General features: G+C 38.2%; 2 protein-coding genes and 1 long non-coding RNA gene across 3 annotated transcripts in view; 2 read left to right on the top strand and 1 right to left on the bottom strand.

Moving 5' to 3' along the window:
- Positions 1 to 24467, top strand: part of LOC310907266 — a 371251-nt gene that overhangs the window by 108762 nt on the left and 238022 nt on the right. The window lies entirely within an intron of this gene.
- Positions 11305 to 24124, top strand: LOC310907263 (protein LEG1 homolog; the record flags this gene model as incomplete). Its single annotated transcript, XM_083857327.1, has 6 exons — positions 11305 to 11614; positions 15757 to 15843; positions 19584 to 19768; positions 20876 to 21009; positions 21464 to 21702; positions 23997 to 24124. 6 exons carry the CDS (start codon positions 11305 to 11307, stop codon positions 24122 to 24124), a joined length of 1083 nt encoding a protein of 360 aa, XP_083713453.1.
- THEMIS (thymocyte selection associated) overlaps positions 21665 to 24467 on the bottom strand; it is an 85513-nt gene continuing 82710 nt past the window's right edge. The window contains exon 8 of the transcript XR_014589575.1: positions 21665 to 21677. The gene's annotated coding sequence lies outside the window, so the exon portion shown is untranslated. The remainder of the gene's footprint in view (positions 21678 to 24467) is intronic.

Genomic DNA, 24467 nt, shown 5'->3' with positions numbered 1-24467 from the left:
TGCCACAACCCGTGCATTGCACTGAGAGGTGGCCCACAACTAGGTCTTATTGTCTATCTTAATCTTTAAAGTTCTCATTGTGACTTTCTTGAGCAGACTGCAGAGCTTCTTACCCCATGGTGTTCCACCACAGCTTAAAGCAAGTGAAAAGAGTGGCTCTGGCATCTTAGGGGGGCTGCAAACTCCTTCCTCTGTGCCTAAAGAGAGTTTGAGAGAAGCAGAGCCATACTAGACTCATACATCTGGTGACAAACAAAATGCAGTACTTTTCAGGGGTCTCCAGAGTGGGTGATTTTTCTTCATTTATTTGTAGGCACTGGAATGTTCAATTCTCTTCAAATGCCAGGGGCCTCAGGTCCTTATCTTGGAAAGGCAGGGAAGACATGATGAAACAGGTGAATAAACAGTCTGCAATTTGTTAGCTGAGAGACTTGAGAGTGTTTTATATTTTCATTTATTCCTCATTTAGTGTTAGTTAAATTTTTATTTCCTCCCTGTTAATTTGGTATGCTTGTTTTGATATCTTATGGATGTGCATAATTGTTTAGGCTGGGGCTGAATCTTCCTGCTCTGACTTCCAGGTGGCATTACCATATACATTACCATATACATTACCAGGTGTTATTACCATATACATAGGCTTCCAGATGAAGATTCCACCTAGATTTTCCAAGATCTGATGTTAGATAATTAGTTGCTTTTCCACCTGTGATACCTGGTGAATTATTCTCTGCCTTTTTGTCCTCATCTTATGGATAATCTCTCTCTTTATTTTGTCTTTGGTTTCTCTGTTATTTTTTTTCACTATAACCTGCATTTTAGGAACAGTGGATTTTTGTATATATCATTTGTGAGCTTAATGCAACTTTCAGAGATAACTCTTGGCCTAGGAAATTTTGAAAATGTTGTCAAATTTATCTGTTCTTTTTTTCTCCTAAACACCTGTGAGACCTCAACATAAGTAATTCTGAAAATAAGTTTTTTTCATTTCTATGTCTTAATGGAATATGTATATGATGACAGGACATTTTATTTGTTAATTCACACTTAAAAATCCTAAAAAAAAAATAAATCACTGTATTTAAGCAAACTGCAAATTAATAAATCAACAGTGAATGAGATCCTTTGTTCAACAATTTACTGGGCTTTTTATCAGGCCTGTTATGCTGCTATCTACATCCTGGATCATATCCAAGCTCCTTACATAATGCCCGAGTACTTTTAGAGAAATTAGAGGACTCTGGCACACACCAAAACAATCAAGTCAGTATATCAGGGTTCCCAGCTGGTGCATGTGCACAGAAAAAGCTCTGTAGGTGTATTGAGAAGTACACATGACACATTTGTTGCAAAGCTTTTGACTCAGGCACCGAATTTTGATTCCAATTTAAAGAGCAAGTAAGAAAATTATTTTCTCCAAACCTGCTGCTTTGTGTACGCTGATATTGCTTTGGAGGGTTTAAATGACAGACCGTGCGGATGAGCTGTGACTGTGCCTACAGCAGCTCCTGTGCTCTCCCGGGGCTGCCAATGAGGCCAGAGCGAGTCCCGGTTTCTATGGCGACTTTACCTGCCCTCACCCCACCAAGCAGCCCCTCCTCAATTCCATGGAGCTGCTGCAGGGGAGGGAGAGGAGGGGGAGCCAAGGAAGGAGTATGTAATGGACATAGGAGTAGGTAATGGACAGAGGCAGTCCATGCGGGGAAAATTCCAGGGAAATACTGGGGTCCTCCACCCTAAGCCCCTCCTGCAGTCCTTGCATCTCACAGAAAGCATGGCAGAGACAAAGTGGTGATGGCCTGGTCTTGTCTGGAGTCCCTGTGGAGAAATGTTTTTCAGCACAACACATCTACCCTGGTGTAATTCTATTGTGAGCGGAACAACAATCAAGCTTTGTGAAGTGAGGACAGTCCCAGTGACAGTGGAGTCCTGCAAACAAGGCTCTGGGTCACATTGCCATAGCAATATGTAAACCCTGGACAGCTGATGCTGCTGCCCACAGAGAATCAGGATGTTGCAGGACAGATCTGAGATAATCCTTTATTGATCTGAGGTGCAAGAGACCACAGTTGAACCATAATTGACCCTTAAGCTTAAGGTAATGCCTTTGTGTTTAAAAGGGTGCTGCAGAGTGAATCTTTCTGCTCCCTCTGTTCTGAATCTGAATGTGAGGTTAACTCTGTATCTATCCCAGCAAAGTCAGCAACAAATCCAAGTGTTTCTGTTTGGCTGAGTTAATCAGTTATTAATGAGATATATATACAGGAGAGGATGCCCTCCAGGTTTCATTCATTATTGAGGGAGGAAGTCCAAGGAAAGCACATAAACTTACTCGGCCATATAGCCATACTTGCTCAAAAGAGCTGTCATCTGCTCTTTCCAAACCCACCCTCTTTTCCCACAATGCAAGCTGTCTTGTAATTGTGGAGGAGACGTGTAGGAAACAACAAATCCTCACTATAACAGAGATATTCCTTTAAATCTTCTGGGACTAAGTCTTGGCTCCATTAAGGTCAATAGCTAATCTCACATTGTTGTCAAAATGACCATCCCCAATGTTAGGATTCATTGGACATTTTGCTTATTGTCTCCTTTAAGCTGGCACAGGATTCTTCACACTATTTTGAGTACTGACAGATTTAATTTAGAAGCTTTACTAAACCAACTGCTATAAAGTAAACATATATTTTCAAATCACTGATTGTTTCCACCATGACTAGGAAAAAAAAAAGTGTTCTGTTCACTTGAAATACTTCGTATAACCTGAGAACTTCTGTGAATCCTAATAATGAAATGTAGTAATGGATTTTATTAAAACATCAATTGTCTTTGCATTTACAAAATTTTTGTATGACTTAAAAAAGGTAAGAAAAATAAAAATAATTTAATGCAGCAAAGTAAACGTTCCTGGTTTTATAATAAAGTTTTTATTTCAAGAGGAAATCTGTAGTTATTGGAAAGGAAGGCTCTCTCTATCAGCTGGAGCTGCCAATGCTCAGGCATAGAGCCAAGCAGTGCATCCCATCTCCTGTTTGATTCTGGCCATGTAGCTTATGACTTCCAGTTACAGTACTCCAAAATCATGACGATATTTGCTGCCATGTCTTCCTCTCCTACCCTTCAGATCTAGTTCTGGAATGAAATATGAGTAATAGACTAACTCAGGGAAGTTAAGTAGTTTTTTTCAAGGATGCCTGAGTTAATTTATTTTAAAGAAAAAAATCCTAAAATATTTTTACCCAGTTTTCATTTGCATGCACTTTCCATTAATCCATCATCATTTTAAAGATGCTTAACTGAGCTGAAGAAGAAATTTCAGCTTTCATTTCGTTTACCATACTTTTAATAGCTTGAATACCAAAAACTCTAGTTCTGAAGGTTTCACTACCATTAAAGCCCACAAAAAGACACATGAGAAAACTTTCCTTGAGCCCTCTTTCAAGAATTAATGTCTTCTTCAACGACTGCTGTGGTTACACTCTCTCTCATTGCAGGATGTTTTGTGGGCCATTGGGGGTCTGTGTGCATCTTGTAATTGCTATCAAAGCTTTGGCAAAGGGTCAAACTATTTCTTCAAGCAGTTTTAAAATGTAATTCAAGCCCATGTGCTCTCGTCAGCTACCCTTTCAAAAAGCCTGATTCAAGCCATTGAGATAATGGTGACCTGCACCACTGATGTGAAATGAGAACAACACAGTTATTTCCGTGGCTGCCTGGTGAGCACATTGGTGCATGGCACTGCCCCCTGACCAAGGGGTCCTGGAAACTGCAAAAATCAAAAACTCCCCGGGGCAAGAGAAACTGCTAGAAACTTCCCAGACAGCAACATTTGAGATTCTCCCCTTCAATATTTCTACAAATTATGAAAGACTCACCATGTCTGGACAGGGACTTATTTGTATCTGTAACTCTATCCACCCTGAGACATGGATTCATCACTGGTTAATGTTTGAAATATGTAATAAGGACATCATACATACAAGGGTCATTGAGATCAGAGGAGCTGTTTCTTGCACGAAAGACAGAAGCCAGATCTGCTTCAAAGCCTTTTCTCTGAGCCAAAGCCCTTTTTTGTACACTGTCACATTACCTGGTAGCACAAATTTCATCTGGACTGAAAACAAGCTTAGTCCAAGTACAGCATGTGATGTTTATGCCAGTTTAAGGAATTATCCTGATTGCAGCAAAAGAGGTGATATCTGGTCCAGTATAAAAACTGCTGGACAAAGGGGATTTTTTGCCAATTTTTTTTGGCAAAACATTTGGAACGCATTCTCGCTATTAAGTGTTTGTTTAAAATCATTCTGTAGCACATTGTCACAATGTCTGGTACAAGTAGCTCTAATATCAGATGTACCTTCTCTTTGCATCTGACAATTGAGATGGAGACATCTGACTGGGAGAGTAATGTAGATTTTTTAATTCAGTGATATAGTTTGGCATATGTGCATACTTGCCAGCGTATTAAAAACATATTCTAGCCCAGTCTTCTGATTTTATATATTTTTTATTTCAGTTATGTGTGAGAGTGTTAGGGAGATTGAAAAGTTATATAGCATCATCTAGTGTTCATATACCAATCTACAGGAGCCTGCAGTTTCACCATCCTCACTTATTCAGATTAACTGGCACCAGTGTTGACTCCAAAGAAAAATGTGAGATAAATTCCTTATTTCCAGCTGTTGGCCTGTGGATTCTAAGGAAGGAAAAAAAAAAAAAAAAAAAAAAAAAAAAAAAAAAAAAAAGAGCTGTGCTATACCCATGCTGTTAGCATTCACAGGAATGGGACAAGAATATTAAGTGTTTTCTTGCAAGTATTTTAAGCCAAAGAATTTTAGTGTGTGATTTTAGTATAAGGATGGTAAAAACCCAGGATCAGAGCCTGCTGTACTCACGCTGATTTGACAAAATAAATCAGAAACCTTTATTTTTAAGTACGTGTTCAAAACATGAGAATCACAACAGGAATCCAAATCTTCCATCTCCAAGGCTAAGCATTTTAAATCAAATTACTTAGAAGGAAATGCAATAGAAATCCAGGGGGACATCACAGAGTTCAGAAACCTGCCTTCTACAAAGCATGTCTGCTTATGTTAACTTTTCAGGAGGGGGGTCTTCTCCTGCTTAAAAGCTTAAGATTTCAAAATTTTAAGATTGGTTCTTCTTAACTGTGTACTGTGGTTTTATGTGTAGAATATCCAGCAGAGAGGTCTATGTTAATGCAAAAAAAAAAAGAGAAAATAAAGAAGGAAAGAGTATTCCTGTCTTTCATTTAAATCTAGGCTGCAGTATAAAATGTTCTTGTATCTGTATCAATGGCACTCCTAAACACCTCCAACAGCATTTCCAACTCTGGAAAAGGCAACCTCTGTTTCTAGGGAGCACAGCAGCTCCCTTTACCACCCAAACAGCAGAAAAAAATGCAGATCATGTCTCCCCAGGCTCTTCTGCTGGATGCCATCCTCTGTAAGTAAGCATCATATTGTGGCTCCCTGCAAAGACCACAGAGCATGACCCAAGTGCTGGTGCGGGCAGAGAGGGCACAAAGACAGGTTATACTGGAAAACAATGTAGGAGCAGGACAGCAGCCAGATGGGAAGCTGAGGGAGGCATACCTTTTTATCATAAAAAATATTCTTGTCTTCTTGATGAGAATTAAATGGGACAATTAAGTATGACTCAAGATGAGAAAGGTCATGGGACACACTCATTTGAGGAAATGGCACTTCAGAATAGGCCAGGAATGTTTGGGAAGCGGGACATTTTTATCTAGTGAAATCAGAGAGTTCTCAGAGGTTTTTGTTTGATAGGAACGCCTGGGGGCTATATGAATTCCTTTCAAGCCTACTTAAAACTAAACGCATGTTTTGCTTGCATCCTTTTGATAATCCAAGGCCTAATTTTTGACTCGTGACAAGGGACTAGAAATTCCTGTCCTGCAGTAGCTGCCCAAATGTGTGCCTCAGGGATTTTTTTATGGTCCCAAACTTGGTGCTCTTTGTGGAGCTTAGTCATATTTATGTTTGCTGTATAATATCAGCACTGGCTGTCAGATACAGGAAATTAATTTCACATTAATCTTTACGCATTGGACACTTGCATTATGGAACTGATATTGATATGTGTGAAATCATGTTGTGAGACATCTCAGAAGCAGAGTTCTCTGGAGCTCCCAGGTACTGGAGTTTGGGGTGTGCTCTAAAAAGAAATAAAAGTCAAGGGAAAGAAAAGCATGAAAAACTGGGCAATGAGAACATTTATAATGTTTTCCAGGAAAAAATTTTTTGTTTGAAAAAATGTTTTTTCCTGTCATCTCTCAACTTGGTGATGTGGCATCTCTCCATATACTATCATTAGGTCTCATTTCAATATTAGCTTTGTTGTGCAAGCATCTGTGAATATCCAGTCATTTTTGTCTATTAATACCTATCCATGCATATATTTGCTCCTTACACACCTTTTCTGGGTTTATAGCACCATAATTATGTTTCAAAAATGACATTTTGTTTAGGAATTATATGTTGAATATACATTTTTATTTAATCAAACAGGTTTGGAATTTGGTTTTTTTGAGTTATTCAGACTTCTCTAAATGAGACTGAAATCTGTTTTTATTGAAAACACCCTTATTTCCTCACCATTGCAAGTGAACAGCAGAACCAAAATAGTGTGTTGTATACCAATGCAGAATATCAATTAGAAACAACAAGGGTGTTATTCTTTCCCATGACAGAAGCAAAATTGGGCAATAAATGTGAGTCTAATTTATTCCTCATGTTTTATTTTACAACATTTCTTTCCAGTTGTCTTGTACTAAAATTTATTTTTCTTGCTTGCACAATGAAGACTAATCTATTTCTTTGAGAAATATTTTTGTTAGCTCTCCTTTTCTTTCTTGCAAGAGAGCTCCTCCCCTCCCTCTCTCTTATTTTTCAGTCTAAAGAAAATGGCTGCAGCTGGAAGAAGATGGTTGACAGCCTTCTTAAAATTTTCTCTGCAGTCTCTGAGTATCAAGAGCTGATTTTAATTCCTGGATTAATTGTTTACTCCTTCCAAATGAAAAAAAAAAAAAAAAAAAAAAAAAAAAAAAAAAAAAAAAAAAAAAGCTGTTTTGGTCCAACTTTCTAATTGATGCAGTCACTTTGCATATTTCACATCAGTAAATCTGGGCACTAGCATCTAGCCACAGATTAACTGCTTTGGATATTTGTGTCTTTCTTTTAATTAATCTTTTCCATTAAGCTAATTTTTTCTAATTAGTTATTCTCATTGTCATCTAACTAAAATGTCATGCTAAAATTATAAGTGAAATTCAGTGTATTTGTCTTATAAATGAATGCATAATTAATGACAGATTGAAAAATAAACCAAACTCATGATGTGATTCTAGTAATTCTTGCTGCAGTTTACTCTTTCCCTGGTGATATACAAACAGCCAAAATATTTCCTTGGCTTCATAAGGACTCTTACAGCTGGATTTGACAACAATTTCTAAGAAAAAATAGACATATTATACTAAAAAATGACTATCATCTTCCTCCCTTAAACAGGTATTTACAACTCAGATGCTCTCAAGAATATATCTCTCTATTTTGGTCATATCAACTTTTAAGTGTGTTTCAGTCAGTGGAGCTTTTGTATAGTCTGACTCAATGGTGTGGATTGCATCACACTGTAAAAATAAGGCTCAAGTATTTTATGGCAGGTGTTGAAGATGGGATGCTGAAGACCACTCTGTAGGTGCTAAATTCTACAGATATCTGACTCTGTGATCAGCTTCACCTTCAAGCTGAAGATAAAAAAAAAAACAAATAGTGAAGATTATGGTATAATCTGAACTAATTTCTTAGCTAAAGATACCTCCATAATACTATTTTAAAAATTAAAATTATAGGTTAATTCAAATTTTTCTGGTTTGGGTCTGATAAATGTTTGGTTTTATTGGCTGGTTGCCTTATATATATAATATATACATACACATATATATGTGCACGTCTTAATATTGGTCCTGCAAACAAGCCTGTTCAGGAAATTTGAGTATGGTCTTGACTCCTCTGGAGCACTGTGATCTGGAAAGTACACCCAGGACACCACCAGGTACCCATTACACATCTTGTGTGTATCTTGCTCCTCTATCCATATTTTTTACCTTGGTGGTAATTAATCTTCTTTTACTTTTATTAACTGGAGCTCTGGAAATGTTGGATTTATACTTGCCTTTGTCCAGCCAGACTTCCACCCAGCCAGCCTCATGGAAAGAATACTGCTTTGTCTGGGAAAGAAAAACTGCATATGGTAAAATCCCACCACAGATATGAATCTGGTATTTCTCTGTGAGCTGATTAATCACAGTACTTGCTAACAGAGTGGTGAATAGTGGTGTTGACATCACTAATAGTCTTCCTTAATCTTGCTTAAAATGCTGGCATCCCTGGAGGGCTGCTGTGACTCAATACCCAACCCCAACGCCACTCAAATCCAATTGACATCACTGTACCCTGCCCTCTACCCCCTCAGGACAGCCAAACCAACTGGACTGGATTCCAAACTGGAAACACCAGCTTAGATATTTCTCAAAGGAAAATTGTTGTCTTTAAAGTCTTATAGAAACTTCAGCAACTTGTTTACACACACAAGGTAAGTGAAAAACTTAAGTAAGATCTATAAACTGAATTAATATTTTTCAGGAAGATTTTTTTATTATATTAATAAAAAATATTGTTGACTCTTTAAAGATTAACTGGGTTATTGAAGTCCTTTTATAACCATAATAAGACAAGAGGCTGAAACTTCTAAAAGTGAAGGGGCTCAGCAGTCTAAGTAGATGTATTCTTGTTCATTATTTCCCATTTAGTACATTATACACTATTTTTTCTATCAAGTAGCTCAAAAATTGATATAAGGCAAGCATTATATCATTAATTTATCTCAATTCTGTATTGTAAGTCTTTTGAGAAGGTGTTTTTGCATTTACATTAGTGATTAATATTTTCATGCCTACCCAGGTCACTATCAGTAACCTTTCTAGATGGCAGAGCAAGAGAATAGTTTTTCACGCACAATAAAGTTTCACACAAACAAGGAGCCAGTAGTTCAATACCAATTAATCTTCCATAAGGATGTAAATATATGCTACCTCTACCAAAAAAAAAAAAACAAAAAAAAACCAAAAAAACAAAAACCCAACAACAACAACAACAACAACAACAACAACAACAACAAAAAACCAACAAAAACAACTGAAGGTGTTTATTCACCTCTCTTTACCTTAGATACCTTAAGCAAAATCATTCATGTAATTCAAATGTCTGGTGTCTTTCATTAGAAAAATTCACTTTGACTAAAGCAAAAATAAAGAAAAACAGAAGGAATTTAGTTTCCCAATTTGGACACTTCTTTCAGTGATGGTAAAAAACCCAAAAAAGCCAACCACTCTTATTTATTCCTTCATATTCCTAAATAAAATTTAGTGCAGTTCTGAATTTAGTGCTGTTTATTTCACATAGTCACAGGTTTCCTCAATATATCTTGTGCCTTAGCTGATGCCTTTGATCTTCTTTCCTTTTTAAATGTGAGCCTTACTGCCCATTGCCTCAATTAGAGCCTTATATATATATATACATGTGTATATATATATATATATATATGAAATCAGCACAGTTCTTGGCATTTGTCCTCAGGATTATTTAATAGAATGCCTTATTTCAAGAAAAAAAAAGGCCTTTCAAAACATTTCAGAAATTATTATTTCAGAATATAAATCAGATATTATTTCAGAAAAGTAATAAAAAGAATATTGATTGTATTTAATCTAAAAATATTTTTTCTACATCTAAAGGTAAACTTATAATTTTTACTCCCTCTACAGTCAGTCAGGAACAATACATCTTTCAGTAGTGTGTTTTAAATGAGTTACATTCTGGATATGCCTGATTATCTGATTTGGTTATCAAGGGAATCTACATAGCTAGGTTAATGTTTAAATGCCCATATTTGAGTTAGACAAATCCCATCCATAGAAATTAATGAAAGAGCAACTTGATTTTTGGAAACTTCTTCAATGCAGCATGATCAAATCTGTGTTAATTTCTGTTGAACACTGTATTTCAAAAACCTTTGGGTTTCTCTCTCAGTAGCAGACAAAAAAATTACAAGTAATCATTGAAATATTTGCTATTTACTAGAAAGTATTCTTAATAAATAGAGTATGGAAAAATTTTGAATTGAAGTGATATATTTCTTTTGAATTTACTATCAGAAGTTTGCAGCCACTTTTGGCTTGCTCCCACCCAAGGGTTTAAGGTATTTTAGGTACACAGAGCCCAACTGAAACTCACAGAATTACTTCAGGGAAATGCAGCATTTGCAATTTTTCTCATGCAAATAAAAGACTACAGAGATAACAAACCTCGTGTTTGTTTGCTGAGTGTTCTTTTGCAATCATTGCTTATCTGAGAAAAAGCAGCTGAAGATTATGAAGTCCTAGAATTCCAAAGTAGGTGAGATGAAGGCAGCTGGACAGTTTCACTTTTGTTGGAGTATAACTTGGACATCAATTTTATCACTGGAGGCATGGGCTTTGTGTTCCCTTTGGAGTCTACACGATCATGGAGGTTTGACAGGAGACCTCAGAACTTTATAATGGTGACCATTTCTACACAAGACAAACCAGAACTAAAAGTGCAGCTTGCCAGGTGCTATGTGGCCTGAAGACAGGCTGATCTGGCTGCTTCCAACACTCTCATGGCCTGAAGGCTGCAGGCAGTTGTCCCAAGGCCAAAAGACAAAGCTGACAATGGCAGCACCTGCAGCAGCATGTCACAGCTGCTTTATTGTCAGTGCCTGGAGCCCTTCTCAGCATACCTCAGCCATAGGCTGTGCATGTGTTGAGGTGAGATCTCTGCCACTGCTGCCCCTTCTGTTCCCAAAGGAACTGGTCTGGGAAAGGGAAGCTGACAGATAGTAAGAAACACAGACACAGGCAGTTTGATAGTACAAGTGCACAATCAGTATTGTGGCACCTCAATCATTTGGAAGTGTGTGCATATGTCATGGACAGCATTCATTTGGACATTTTCTGATTTGATTGATTCCTCTTAAACATCTGCTGGTGCTCCCTAGACCCCACAGAGAGGACAGAGCATTGCTCACCGTTGCTAGTCTGGTGACTCCCGATCAAGGTCATGGCCGGGAAGAGGGAAGGGAGACAAAGACTTGTGCGTCTGAGTCAGCCTTTTTGCCCAGCCCTCTTCTTTCCTGATAAAAGCCCTGCAGCCACAAGCACCTGGGTCACAAAGCTTCACAATGTGGCCCTGCTTAGGCATACAAGCTCTTCTTGTGGTGGCTGTGACCCTGAACCCTGTGACTGCAGAAAACGATGTCACTGGAGAAGATGTCTATCCCCCTCTGTGGGACATAGCGCCTGAAAACCTACTGGATTTCCCAGTAAAGGACAACAAAATTGTCATCAGTGCTTGGAGCTATCAAGATCGACTTGGAGTGTATAAGAGCTTGCTGAATGCTTCAGCCGAATATTTTGATGCCTTTGGACCCCAAAACAGTGGCAATATTCTCTGGGGATTACCATTGCAGCATGGGTGGCAATTTCGTACAGGTATGAATTATTTCCTTAAAATGCTGATTAACAAAGTGTTTACCAGACCTGCTTAGAGGCTTCCTTTCTGCCTTACAAGCCCAGTGTGGCTTCAGATGTTGTAAACTTTGACAGAGCTGCCAATATGAAAAAGAAATGCTGAGTAAACACCCTTACCTTGCTTAGCAATAGGTATTAAAATTCCTTATAGGAAGAGGTCAGAATCCAGATTTGTGGTATAGATGGGCAATATTTCAGTTAACTAAAAATCTTTGGAAAGGCATTCCCAGCTGCTTCAGTTTATGTAGACAGATTTCAGGGCATACATTCTACAGTGCTGTTCTTTAATTGTTAACTAATAGGCTTTTATTTTTGTTAATGTTACAAGCTTCTAGTGGTGCTTTGAGTTTAATTTTTAAGACATATTTGAAAGTCCATGTCTCCCTCTGAGAACTTATTTCCATTTATTCTTCATGGTGAGTTTAGAAGTTGCTTCCTTATTTTCTAAATAGTTTTTTACAAAAATGAGTTTTTTCTGCTTGTTGGGGTTTTCTTTGTTTGCTTTTTTTGTGGGGTTTGTTTGGTTATTTGGTTTTGTTTTGTTTTAAATTGTGTCCAGGTTCTGAGGGTTTATTCCCTAAAAGCTGGTTGTTGTCTAGGGCAGTCATTCTGGTTTGCTTGTTGTCCCTGCCAGGGGAGCAGATGCAGAAACACATGTGAAAGGTCCCTTAAGGCTGAGGCTGCAGTATCTTATCAGGGGCTTTATCAGAGAACCCTTCTCTCACAGACTGCTTCACACACAGCAGTCTCTGTAGCTTTCCCTCCAAAGCCAGAGTTGACTTGCTTTGTTCTAGCAGCCAGAAAACGGGGGGAGAAGGAAATAAAAGTCAATGAGATTTTCAGAAAACCCTGCCTGATGGTAAGAAGGGCTAAACAGATGCATCTCTCTGCCTGTTGTTTTCTTTATTGGATATAACCTGTAGTTACATGTGGTGTTGGTTTGGGTGACACTGAAGGTTTGAGAGAAGAAAGAGGTCCTGCAGCTGGGGGTGAAGGAAGGCTGCCAACATTTAGTCACACCTAATGGGAAATTTACTTCTAAGTCAAAATGAGGAAAACAAGATAGTAAGAAAAATCCAAGGGGGAAACAACATGGCAAACAGATAGTAACAAAAAGAATTTGGCTGGAGTTTAGGCAAGCTTTTTCCTCTTTCCCTTCTTTATATATACAAAAAGAAGAGCAGATGAAAAGAATGGCTGGTACAGCAGGAAAATTGACCCAACGTATGGCAGAGGTAGAGATGACTGGCTGCAGCAGCTACAGTTGAGTGGTGACCTGCTGGAAAGGAGGAGCTGTGGAGTGTGGCCTCATCCACAAAGTGAGGATGTGCCTAGTTGCAGTGACAATTTCCAAACAGAGATGAGGGACATAGTTGGTGAGCAGAAGATTTGCCTCTGGTTGCATAGACAGGTAAAGATGTACTGTCATCTGCTAAAGAGTCATAGGACTGACACTTAGACAAAGGAGATATATTTTTCAATTTACATGATCAGAAGGTTAAAAAATATTAAAAGGAGAAATATCACATTGCTGAAAGTAGTTTTACAGTAAAAAAATATGAGAGATTGAAGGATAAATGGTTAAGGGATGAACAATGACATGATACTGGTGCATACCGTAGTGAGGTTAGCAAAGGGCTAAACCTAATCCAGATAGGAATGACTGAAGCATTTGTATATCAACATAATAACCTTGGGCAAACAAAAGCAGGATTTGAGTTCATGGTGCAAGACAACAAAACTCTGAAAATATTACAAAATTTGTAGAATTAACAGTTCTGTCTGGTCCTGAAAGTTATGTTACTGAGAGAATATTTTTATGGATGTGATTCTGTATAAACCATAAAGAACAAGGAAGCTAATAAGAGTGGTTCAAAGATTGGCAATAATCCACTCACGGACATAAAATGAAACCAGTAATTTGCCTAAATTTACAGCAGAGACAAGGATCTTGAGACAGCATAGCTGTTAGGAATGAGATTGTAGAAGCAGAAATTGTCACTTGGGAGGTGGAGCTAAACTGAGAATCCTACCTACAGAACCTGAGGAAACAGGATAGTGTCTACCCCCACTTCACATACAGAAATACAAATCCAGGATCAAGAACTTTAAGGAAGATTCACGTGGTATTGTATGTCTGAAGAACAGGAAAAGTTGTGCCTGTATTTAAGAAGAAAAAGGGAGATAAGAACACATATATTTATTTGTCTTATGTTGGCAGTAAACAAGACATTAGAATAAGTACAGAGGAAAGAATATTTAAGGATGTGGAACTAGATAGAAAAAGAGATATAGCACAGGTTATGCAAATCAAAGGTAGATTTGTCAGGCTAATTTGAGATCTTCTTTCATGATATAAATGTTGGGTTTTTTTTCAAAGTTCAGAAATACATTTAATCCCTTTGTAAAAGCAAAGCATAGAATGAAAAATTTTAAATGATACTTTACAAGACAAGGGAACTTCAAATCTGGTAAAGGAACACCTGAAGGAGAATTTAGTGATAACTGTTGCTAAAAGAATTCTACAGCTTAGTGGAGGATGTGCTAGGAGTTCTTCATCAGCAAGATGAGAATAACTACATTTAGCACTTTCAGTAACAACATTTCCACAAAAAAATAGTGGAGAAATGCTGTTGATGAGGTTGCACATAATTACCAATAACACAGCTGGGAGTCAATGAAGTCAATACAGATTAGCTTGGGTAGACCTGAAGACTGAAATAACAATCATGTTAAGCACAGGGAATAGAAGGGAGCAGAGACAACAAAAATGGTGTGGAGACCTGTAAGTGCAGTTAATGCTTCCAGCTCCAATTTCTGCATGTCATATAATTATCACGGACACTGCCTGGGAAATCTTCATTTTCCCAAAACACCAAGGCTAACAATATATGGTAAACTTCAGGTACAATTCTTCTGCAACGTTTTGTCTTCTTTTTCTTCTCTAGCCTTTTTCCTTCCCATTCATCCCCTTTGCACACCAGTGATCTATTGCTGCTTGTTTTTGACAGTCTCTGTTGAAGTAAAATCTTGAAAAAATGACTCTTTCTGTAAATATTAAAAAAATATAATCTTCATTAAAAAAATGAAATGGGTTGAACAGCAATCCTCATAATTGTAAATTCATGTTCTCAGTGCTTGGCTACTGAAAGATATGGGTTTGAGTAACTAGCATGCCCCAAAGCACAAACTCTGCCCAGTCAGCTAGGGAGAATAATTAGGATAATTTGTATGCACATTGTTCATGATCGTCTCTTCTAGAGTAAAAGTATCAGAAAATTTGGTTTGGTAATGAGGTTTAGTTCTAATCTGACAGAAATGACACTGCCATTATTCAGCCGACTCAGAGAGCAAGAGCTCTGCAGGGCAGAATTTGGTAGCCTCTGGAATACCTCAAGCCATTGCACAAGGCCATGGTAATTGCATGTCATGCACTTAGAGCAGACTTCCTGACACTCTGCATGACAACACTTCATGTACATGTGTGGTATTCTTTTAGGACTTAGGCTATTTCTTCATGCCACGTGCTTAAAGTAAAATATTCTGTCATGAATAATTGTGAAATGTCTTGCATGTTTTCTATAGCACAGATGCTTGCAAACTTTGCTAATTAATTACAACAATGTTTGCATGGTTAGCTTCACAGTAAGGCCGTGTTCGTCTGCATGATTAAACTGGAAGTGATTCTGTATCACACAACCCAATTAGGTGAGACAATTACTAGCACATTTAGTTTGTGCTATTTTGCTCATTAAGCAGCTCTCCTGACCTAGCAGCCTTACATCTATTAGAAATGATGCTTCAGCTATACATGTGTTCATGTCTGTATGTGAATATGTATTTATATCTCAGTAAAAATATTGTGAAGTCTTGATTTCAAACAGTTCAATAAATTCACAGAATACATTTACAGTGAGGGAAAACTCAAACTGTAAAACACAATCTAGGAACAGTGGTTTATGAAGCAAAGCAACAGTAATTGTTTTGCTTCTCTAACCAAAAGTCTGCATGCTTTATTCCTTTATATTTTTTCATCTCAGTGGGATTTCTTGTGTGAAAAGTTTGAGAAGTATTTCTTGTATTATTTTATTTGATTCATTTAGGTAGGTTAGCAGATCATTCTGGTGGGACTTCCTGTGGCTATAAAAATGGAGAGCTCCTGTGCCAATCTGTAAGAAGCTGGTGGTCCTGTAAGTATATGATGTCACACTGTTCTTTTCCAAAATAAATTAATGTCCTAGAAGGCTATCTCAAAATATTTCTTTCCCTTAGACTTCTCTATTACATTGTAATTTCAGTGCTATGTAATTCTCCATCACAAACTTCCAGCAAGACACCTAAGTGTGAGTGGGTGAATGGAAGTTAATTGATTTTGAATACTTACTTGAGAAAGGAGAAAAAATCCAAACAAATTTGCAGCCTTAAAAATATTTATGCTGGAAATATTTATGTGAAAACGTGTGGGAAACACTATGACAAGTATATATATTTGTAGATATTTGTACATATTTGCAGCTTACTATTAGTCCAGAGCGGATTTCTTCAGTTTAGATGCTTGCATTTCAAATTAAAACTTTGTGAGAAAATGTCAATCAGGAATCTGTGGTTCTTATACCACCCTTTGTTCTTTACCCATAGCATATTTTACCTCCATCACTTCTGTCCCTTGCTCTCTCAGCTCCCCTGATATCCTGTTGTAAGTTCCCCTTTTCCCCATCAGCAGATTTGAGCAAGCAGCTCTGTCCCTTCCCTGCCACAGGAACCTTTCTCCTTCAGTGACCATTTGAATTAAGCTTCTGGCTGTGAATCAGCAGTTAAACGTATATATCTTCAAGTGAACAAATACATAAGCATAGATAAAATTTAAAATGTAAATCTAGGGTAAAAGTGACTGTGATACTCATTCCAGCTTTGGTTTTTCCTCTGTGTTTGGGTAGCACTAGGTGCTCTGTGGGATGGTGTCCCACACAGTGTCAAGTAACAAGAGTCTCTGCATAGCCCTTTGCAAGAAGGGGGCCTTCCTGGAATAAAAACCTCTGCTTTTACTTTCTCAGGGTTTGAATTCCCATTCTTCATTTACTTCTAAATATTGCATGTTTGATTGATATCCATTTTGTTGCCTCCAGAATATGTATAAACTCAAGCTTTGATTTACTGTATTGCAGCAAGAACATGGAAAGTCTTTGAGACTGCATGGAAATGTCTCAGTGTTCTGAGGATATGAATCCTTTCAGCTGGCCTTCAGAGCAGCCCTCTCTGGCACAAGTAGTCATAAGAAACCAGGAATGAGTTTAAACCAGAAATTCACATTTAATATACCTCAGGTGTATGGGATACTACCTGCTTAAGACCATTGGTGTTTTCTGCCCAGAATAATATTCAGTATAGTCCTGTCCTGTATTGTCTTCTGCCCTCTAAGTCACCCAAGCAGGTGCAAATATATAATATAGGCAAGCACACTTAAAAGAATATAAGCACTTTGTGATGTGAGATCAAGGTTTCAATACTTCTCATGGAAACAGTGAACAAGAAGCAAGAGCAATGACTCTCAGTCAAACACTGTTATCTCATCACTTGAGAGTTTTCCTTTGGTCTTCTGACTGGCCATACTTTTCCTCCTGAATTCCCAACCAGGTCCACATTCAGGAGGTGTGTCACATGAGACAAGGGGTTTCTCTTTTTATATAACCCTTTATGTCCCTTCAATCAGCACCCCCAGGGAAGTAGAAATCCTTGTGTCTGACCAGCCTGTCAGTGCCCCATTATGGGGACCCCACTGAAGTCGGAGCATGGTTTGACCAACCTGTGTAGGATCATGCACTAACAGTGTTCTCACTTGAAGTTGGTAGATATTTCCAGTTTTGTCAACTATCTTATCTGCTGCTGGCCGCTCCTCCCTTAGCCCTTGAAGGACTCACACTAAAGTCTACTGAGTAACACACTTTATTAACAAACACACTGATAGTTGAACACTGAGACAGGTTAAGGTTCAGAGATTACTGTTGATAGTAACTGCAAAAATGAATTTGAAGCAATATATCAACCAATTCTAATCACCAATTAAAGCTAGATAGAGATGATTAATTTAGCTTGCATAGAATGAGGTTCTTACCCAATAGCTACCCCTGTGTGGGAGAGGACACAGCCTGTTGACTGATCCCAGAAGTTATGATGAAGTCTTCTCTGACCTCCCTCCCCACTTTAGCTATATTTATATTATTTCCTTTGAGGGAAGAGAAAAGGTGAAATTACAGTTGGTGACATTTCATGCTGATGTCATGCTTGAGTGATTAGTATATATAGAGTGTGAAAAGCAAGATGCATTTTTGAACTAGAGAAGCAAAGGCCAGCTTCTGGTTATTGTCTGGTTCATTCTTTTGGCTTAGCTCCTGCTATCTGCATGTTTTTAGTGGAGCATAACCACAACACTGCTGTGTTGCTCCATCCTTTGTTTCATATCTGAAACAATTTTGACAGACCATGACCACAGCACTTCCATGCTGCTCCATCCTTTCTTTTCATCTCATGCTTAGAGCAATACACCAAGTTCCCTCAGTGTTCCTGCTCCTAAGGTGTGCAGATTCAGTCCCTGCTGAACTATAGCAAACATATGAGCTCCTTCTTTGTGAGCTTTGTTTTGTGATCTTCTCCCATATGGCTTCCCATTAGGAGGACACAGATACATGGTAGGTGTTCAGGTTTTGGTGATTTTGGTCCTCACTGCCAGAACTTCATACAGAATATCAGTGCAGTCTGTGGCCCTGAGACCAAGTATAAGCAAATGACTTCTCAGAATAACAGCTCAGAGGCACCTACCCAAGAGGGAGAACAAGTGATCTCCAGGCTTCACTCAAAACAATTAAACTTCATTTCTACAAAGGGGACACAAATAAGAGAACTTTAAATCCTCCTTTCAAGAGATGTGTATCAAATAGCCCTATTGTTAGAGAAGGGAGACGCAGACACCAGTTGGTCATCAGCAGAACTCACTTTATTCAAGCACAGTCTTAAGTTATATACTTTGCTTAATTAGCTCATACATATTGCAAAAGCCAAGCTCCTGATTGGTAGTGACTACACAATAGTTTACTTCATGTTATATCAGTATATTGCAACAGTTGTATCGCCTTGTAGCATTTAGTTCCTCTTTTCTCATGATCTCAGTTTCTCTCCTTCATCTTCATGCTGGCCTTGTCCTGTCTTCTAGTTACAATATTAGTCTGAGAGCTATTGTGTCCCTTATCCTCTTCCTGTTTCTCAGCTATCCTCTCCACACCCTATGGGCACTCTCACTGGGAACAAGATTTGACATCAGTGAGAAACGAGCCTGAGTTTCCTACATCCTGGATCTGACTGCTCCAACTTATGGATCAGAAAGCCATAATCATAAAATAAATCTAAACAGATAAACTGAAGTAATATCCAAGCAATTTTCAGTGAGTGAAATATTTTTTAGAAGCATAATTATTATTTTCCAGCAAAATATCACATTTTCCTTTCTCATAGGTCTAGGATACATAGAAGAGGGGTTTTTAATGGCAACAATACTTGTGAAATACTCCTTAGTCTTTCTATACTTAGTTTGCAATTAATATTTGAGAAACTTCTCTTGTCTTGTCCATGACAGCCTACAAAGATCCAACTCTTTTCCATTAGTTTTTTTTTTTCCTTTCCTGCAAAGTGAAGCACACTGTAAGCTCATACAAGGTTTTAAAAGGAGAATGCATAAATGAACACTACAAATCATATCTAAAGCAATACAAATGTTATCATTATTTCATTTCAGTACGTATATTCCACTGCTGAGCACAGCTGTATTTGTGGCAATTTGAAGCAGTTGCATTTGGTGTGGGAGAGAGTTCATTTTCTTATGTGGGAATTTTTCATTTGCTTGTGATTAACACCTCCTGGCTTTTAATTATTGTTACAGGTATGAATTACTATCTGGCTATTATACCCTTTCTGGGGGCAGTGGAGGCTGGCCTTTTTGGGCAGCTGCCATATGAGATAGAAATATTGCCACCAGAGGAGCAAAAAGATGATTTCTGTTACAGTGTTAAAGACTGCCGGTCTCGCATGCCCAAGCTCATGGATGACTGGAAGGCCTTTTTTGAAGTAAATATTTTTTTAATATATTTTTAGAAATTATACTAAAATATTAGCTTTAAAAACTGTTATTACTGTCATTTTAAGACTCAGAGAGCTTAGTTTGCTTTCAATAGTAGCTTCATATAAAAACAACAAGCAGGAAAAACGGAAAGCATAAATTTTAGTGAGTCAGAGATAAGTAGGACAGGATTTTTACAAGTTAAGGAATTTTTTTCTTCCTTTGAGATAATTCTGTATTTTGACCTCTGTTCCAAGACACTGTTTTGTACTCAATTATATTTGTATTCTTCCAATACTGGTTATGTTAGCAATGCAAAATAAGCCTGTGAGATGGAACACTGCCCTTAAGAAGTGGCCTTTGGTTGGTTTTATAGGGCTCATTTATTTCTTTAAACATCTGAAAACTTGAAAATGCTGAAACATCATTCAGAAGGACACCTAGATATCCAAGTAGATATTCTCTTTCCTTCTCACTCAGCTGTTCTCTAATCTCAAAGATGACAATATTTCTTACTTCATAGATTTAATAGCTATTTTTTTGTAGCTAGACCACTGCAGTCAACACTTTTTATTGGTAGTCAGATAATTGATAATGATCAGAAATGTTAAACTGTAAGTCCCACTTGTGAGTGAAGGTAGATGGTTTAAGAGTAAGACTGGATATGTCTTCATAAATTCATTTTTCCCATGCATCATGTTTCAGAAGTTACTGTAAAATATCTACTCCTCAAATAGCCATAATGATAACAAGAATAATTTTCTTATTTTTTTGAAAATCTTCAGAAAGTTGTGGTCAAAATAGTATAGACAAATTTTCAAGGAGTCCTTTATTTCAGTACTGAACCTTCTATGGCACTCAGATATAAAAGTCCACTGAATTTTTGTAACCAAATACTGAAATTATGTAGATAAAACTCTTGCAATGTTGAAGTCAAAGAACAGCAACTACCATAAACTATTCAAATATTCAAACTATTCAAACTATTCAAATGAAATTTCCTTTACCTGTCAAACTTACTATTTTGTGAGGTATGTGCTTATACAAAAAAAATAATAATTGGAGTTTAAACCTCCCCTCTCATTTTCTGCCCTTTTCGCTCCCTGTTGCTCCAGTATCTGTTATCTACAGAACACAAAGCTGTGAGCTCTGCCAGCTTCTCCTCCTTCAAACTGGATGATGCCCTTGGCCTCATGTGGAAGGCACACACCAGCTCCATTGCTTATGCACTCCCCAAATTCCAGGACAGGTAAGGGGAATAGAGCACTGTTCCATGGAGGATCTTTCTACCTCCACAGCTCTTTGGAAGGACGGTATCCTAGCAAAGTCTGCATGAGCTTTCATACCTTAGGCATCTACTCTTTAGGCTCTGCCCTTCTTTCCACTGTCTCAGAGTGTGGGATGACCAGTGAGGGATGGCTGCCCAAACCACAATAACCAATCAGGCTCTGGGCTTAAAATGAAGCGCTGGTTCCCCTCTGGGAGCCAGAGCCTGATTAAGGAGCTGTGTTTAATCTGGGCAGAGGCAGGATTGCCAGGAGAAATTAGGTATAAAGCACTGAAAGAGGCTTTAAGCCACTGTGGTGCTGAGGCCACTCAGGATTTTATATTGAACGAAAAAACCTTTGGGATAAAAGATCAACTAGTGTGTTCTACAGGAAAGTGCAGTTATCTGCTGCATTTTATATTTTTCTCTCTTTCAGGTTAAAATATCTCTCTGATCCAGAAGCAAATTTTGGTGTAGACTGGGCCAATGGTGTAGATTTCATTGCTGCCACACACTTCAGTACAGACTTTCCGACCACAAACAGCTTCCAGGTTTTCCTTCCCCAGAGGATGCTGGTTGAAGAGGATGTCCTCCCATTCATTAGTGACTTCAGTCCACAGCAAAATAATGTCCTGGTGTCACTGAGAGCTCTTCATGAAGGAAATAAATTAACAGGTATGAGCCTGGCCTTCAGATATCTGTTGTCCATAGATATTTAGTATCTAGTTCTCTCTACATTCATTTTTAGATATATCTTTCTCCATATGAATGCAGTGAATGTTTGATATAATCACATCTTAAAGACTAATAGTATAACAGTTAAAAACATGACCATAAGCAAACAACACACCTGACAGCAAATGCTGGTGGGATATCACTGACAATATGAGGGATTTCAGTGAGAAAAAAGCATTTTGGGAACAGATGACCGTACTCTTTCTTTTCCTAGTTTTCACAGGAACTTTAAAAACAGACTTTTTTTGTGTTTCATCAGTTGAATCTGAAACCATGAAAGCTGTAATTGAAATTATTAGACCAGTTAAAAAAAAAAAAAAAAAAAAAAAAAAAAAAAAAAGGGAGAGGGGAAAGTAAATAATCATAAACAGTAATTTTTGTGTCCACAAGCGTTCTGGTTTCAGTTTTTGGTTTTATCTCAGTCTTTGTTTTAACAGAGATCTGTGCCAGCAATACTGTATCCTTACACAATGCTGGCTTCACTGTATTCACCAAAATAAGTCTTGCATCACCATCCAGTGGTGTGACACAGAATTACACTCTCCTGAGGATTCAGTTCTTTCCCATATACTGCTGGGTTGGCTATTTTTGTTTGACCTTTATGAAGCAAAATTATTTTGAATCTTTAAATGAAAATAGAATGTAAAAATAGAACGAAAAATTAGTATGCCTAGCTACGTCATCTTCTTCTTCTATCTGTACATTTCACTGAAAATTCTCTCACTGGTTGTATTTAAAGTTGAAAAAGATGACATAAAGCTACTCAGTGCTACAAAAGAGCATCCTCCCATCACAGAGTGCTTCCCTCACATTTTTCACATAGCATTATTCTTTGGACTCTGAATAAGGGTCTGAACAGATTTATCTCCTGCCTGACAGTCTATGACACAGCTCAGGGTTTCTTGACACACTTCCAGGAAGAGAAGGAGTACAGGAAGGAAAAGCAGGACCAGAAGGACAGGGAGGAGGGAGGAGGGCATGAGGGCAGCACCTCAGGCGAGGAAAGCCCTGCAGGGAGAGAGCAAAGAATGTGTGGATGTTGAACACCGTAAATAGAAGGAAAGAGAGAGATTTAGTTTCATGCAGGTGCAGCCATAACCAGTTCCATAGCTGAAATCCCTTTCTTTGCAGGGGAGAGATTTCCCTGACTTTGCTCTAAGGGATGAGTTTTGAATTCAGTTGAGAATTAAATGCCATCTAATTCAGCCTGGTAACTGATTTGCAGATCAGAAAAAGGAGCTTTAAGATAAATTTGACTGCATCTAAATCCACAGCCTCAGCAGGGACCTGAAAGACCTTTCCTTAGTGCTACAAGACACAGGTGACAAAATATACTGCTTTTGTAGATGCTTTTAAATGCATCCTGTGTGATACAGGGTTCTCTACTGGTACTGCAAACTTCAACAGCAGATAGAGGGTCTTACTACCTCCTGGGACAAGGACCCCGTCCAACCCAGAGTGCGACTTCATTTCTTGATTCAGAGTTTGATTACTTTTCATTTTCATTTAGTTGCCCCTGCTAGTCCAGCAGAAACTGTATTGAGAGAGTGCTGTGCTGCTTCTAAAGCTTTTCTACTCATGGACTACCAGATCAACTTTTTTATGCTTTGCCTTTCACTGATACCCAAAGGCAGAACAGAAGGACAATAAATTCTTCTTAGTTTTCCACTAGACATTTTTACCTTCATATTTCCCCTCTATCCATTGTAAAGATAAGCACTGAGCGGAGTGAGGAATAAGCAGTGACTATTCTGCAAATGGTCCGAATGCTTGGCTGGGTTGGCCAAGTCCCACTTCTAGAGAGACACTGTTTATCACCTGGACAAAGGTATTAAGATGATTTGCTTCTTTAGCTTGAGGTCTTAGCAGGCAGAAAGTGAACACTCTTTATTTTCGAGTGTAAACGAAGACAGGCCTGATTGCTGTGTGCCAGAGCAGACAAAGACTTTCCCCTAAGTCTTCAATCATTTCCACCTGCAACACTGGTGACAAGGGAACAAGTCCTGTTGTCTGTCAATACAAAGGATCCTGAGCTGAACAAATGGTCTGTGTCTCCCTACACGTTTGTAGGCAATTATGACTCCATTGGCAAGCTCCAGCTTTGTCTGCATTTCACTGTCCCCAGGAGAGCTCCGAGTGCTGGCTGCCAGAGGTGCGCACTGCGTCCCTGGTGTGCCGCGAGCTGCATGCGCTCCATGCTAATTTGACAATGTCATGTTGTGTTTCTTTCCAAGGAGGATTGCTGCTGAAGCTCTGGCAACAGGCTATGTCCACCGAAGCAGGAAGAAAATTGGGCCGAAAACTGATTGAAAGCTTGGCTTCGAGCCAGAAGCTCGAACTACTTGACCTAGTAGGAATTTAGAATTATTTGGAAGGAGATGATTTGAAAGTTCCCGGTTCCTTGAGAAAGAGCCATTCCAACATGGAATTGATTTAATTGATTTAATCTTTTGGCAGATATGTGTCTGGTAATCTGGCCTTGCTAATTTCCTACAGCAGGATTTCCTGAGTAGCCGTGCGTGTCTCTCTCTCATATGGAATCGATATTTTTAGCCTTAATTTTCCTAATTGTGTCATTTGTTTAACTCAATTCCTTATAAATAAAAAGCCTCACAGAAAAATCTTTACTACTTTTTGTGACTTTATAAATAATGTATCATAATTGGAGACAAGATTAAAAACAGGCAAAATATATTCTGTTTCAG

Source organism: Zosterops lateralis (genome assembly GCF_965231275.1).
Source record: "Zosterops lateralis genome assembly, chromosome: 3".
Classification (NCBI taxonomy): Eukaryota; Metazoa; Chordata; class Aves; order Passeriformes; family Zosteropidae; genus Zosterops; species Zosterops lateralis.
This window is presented reverse-complemented; position numbering and strand designations above follow the sequence as displayed.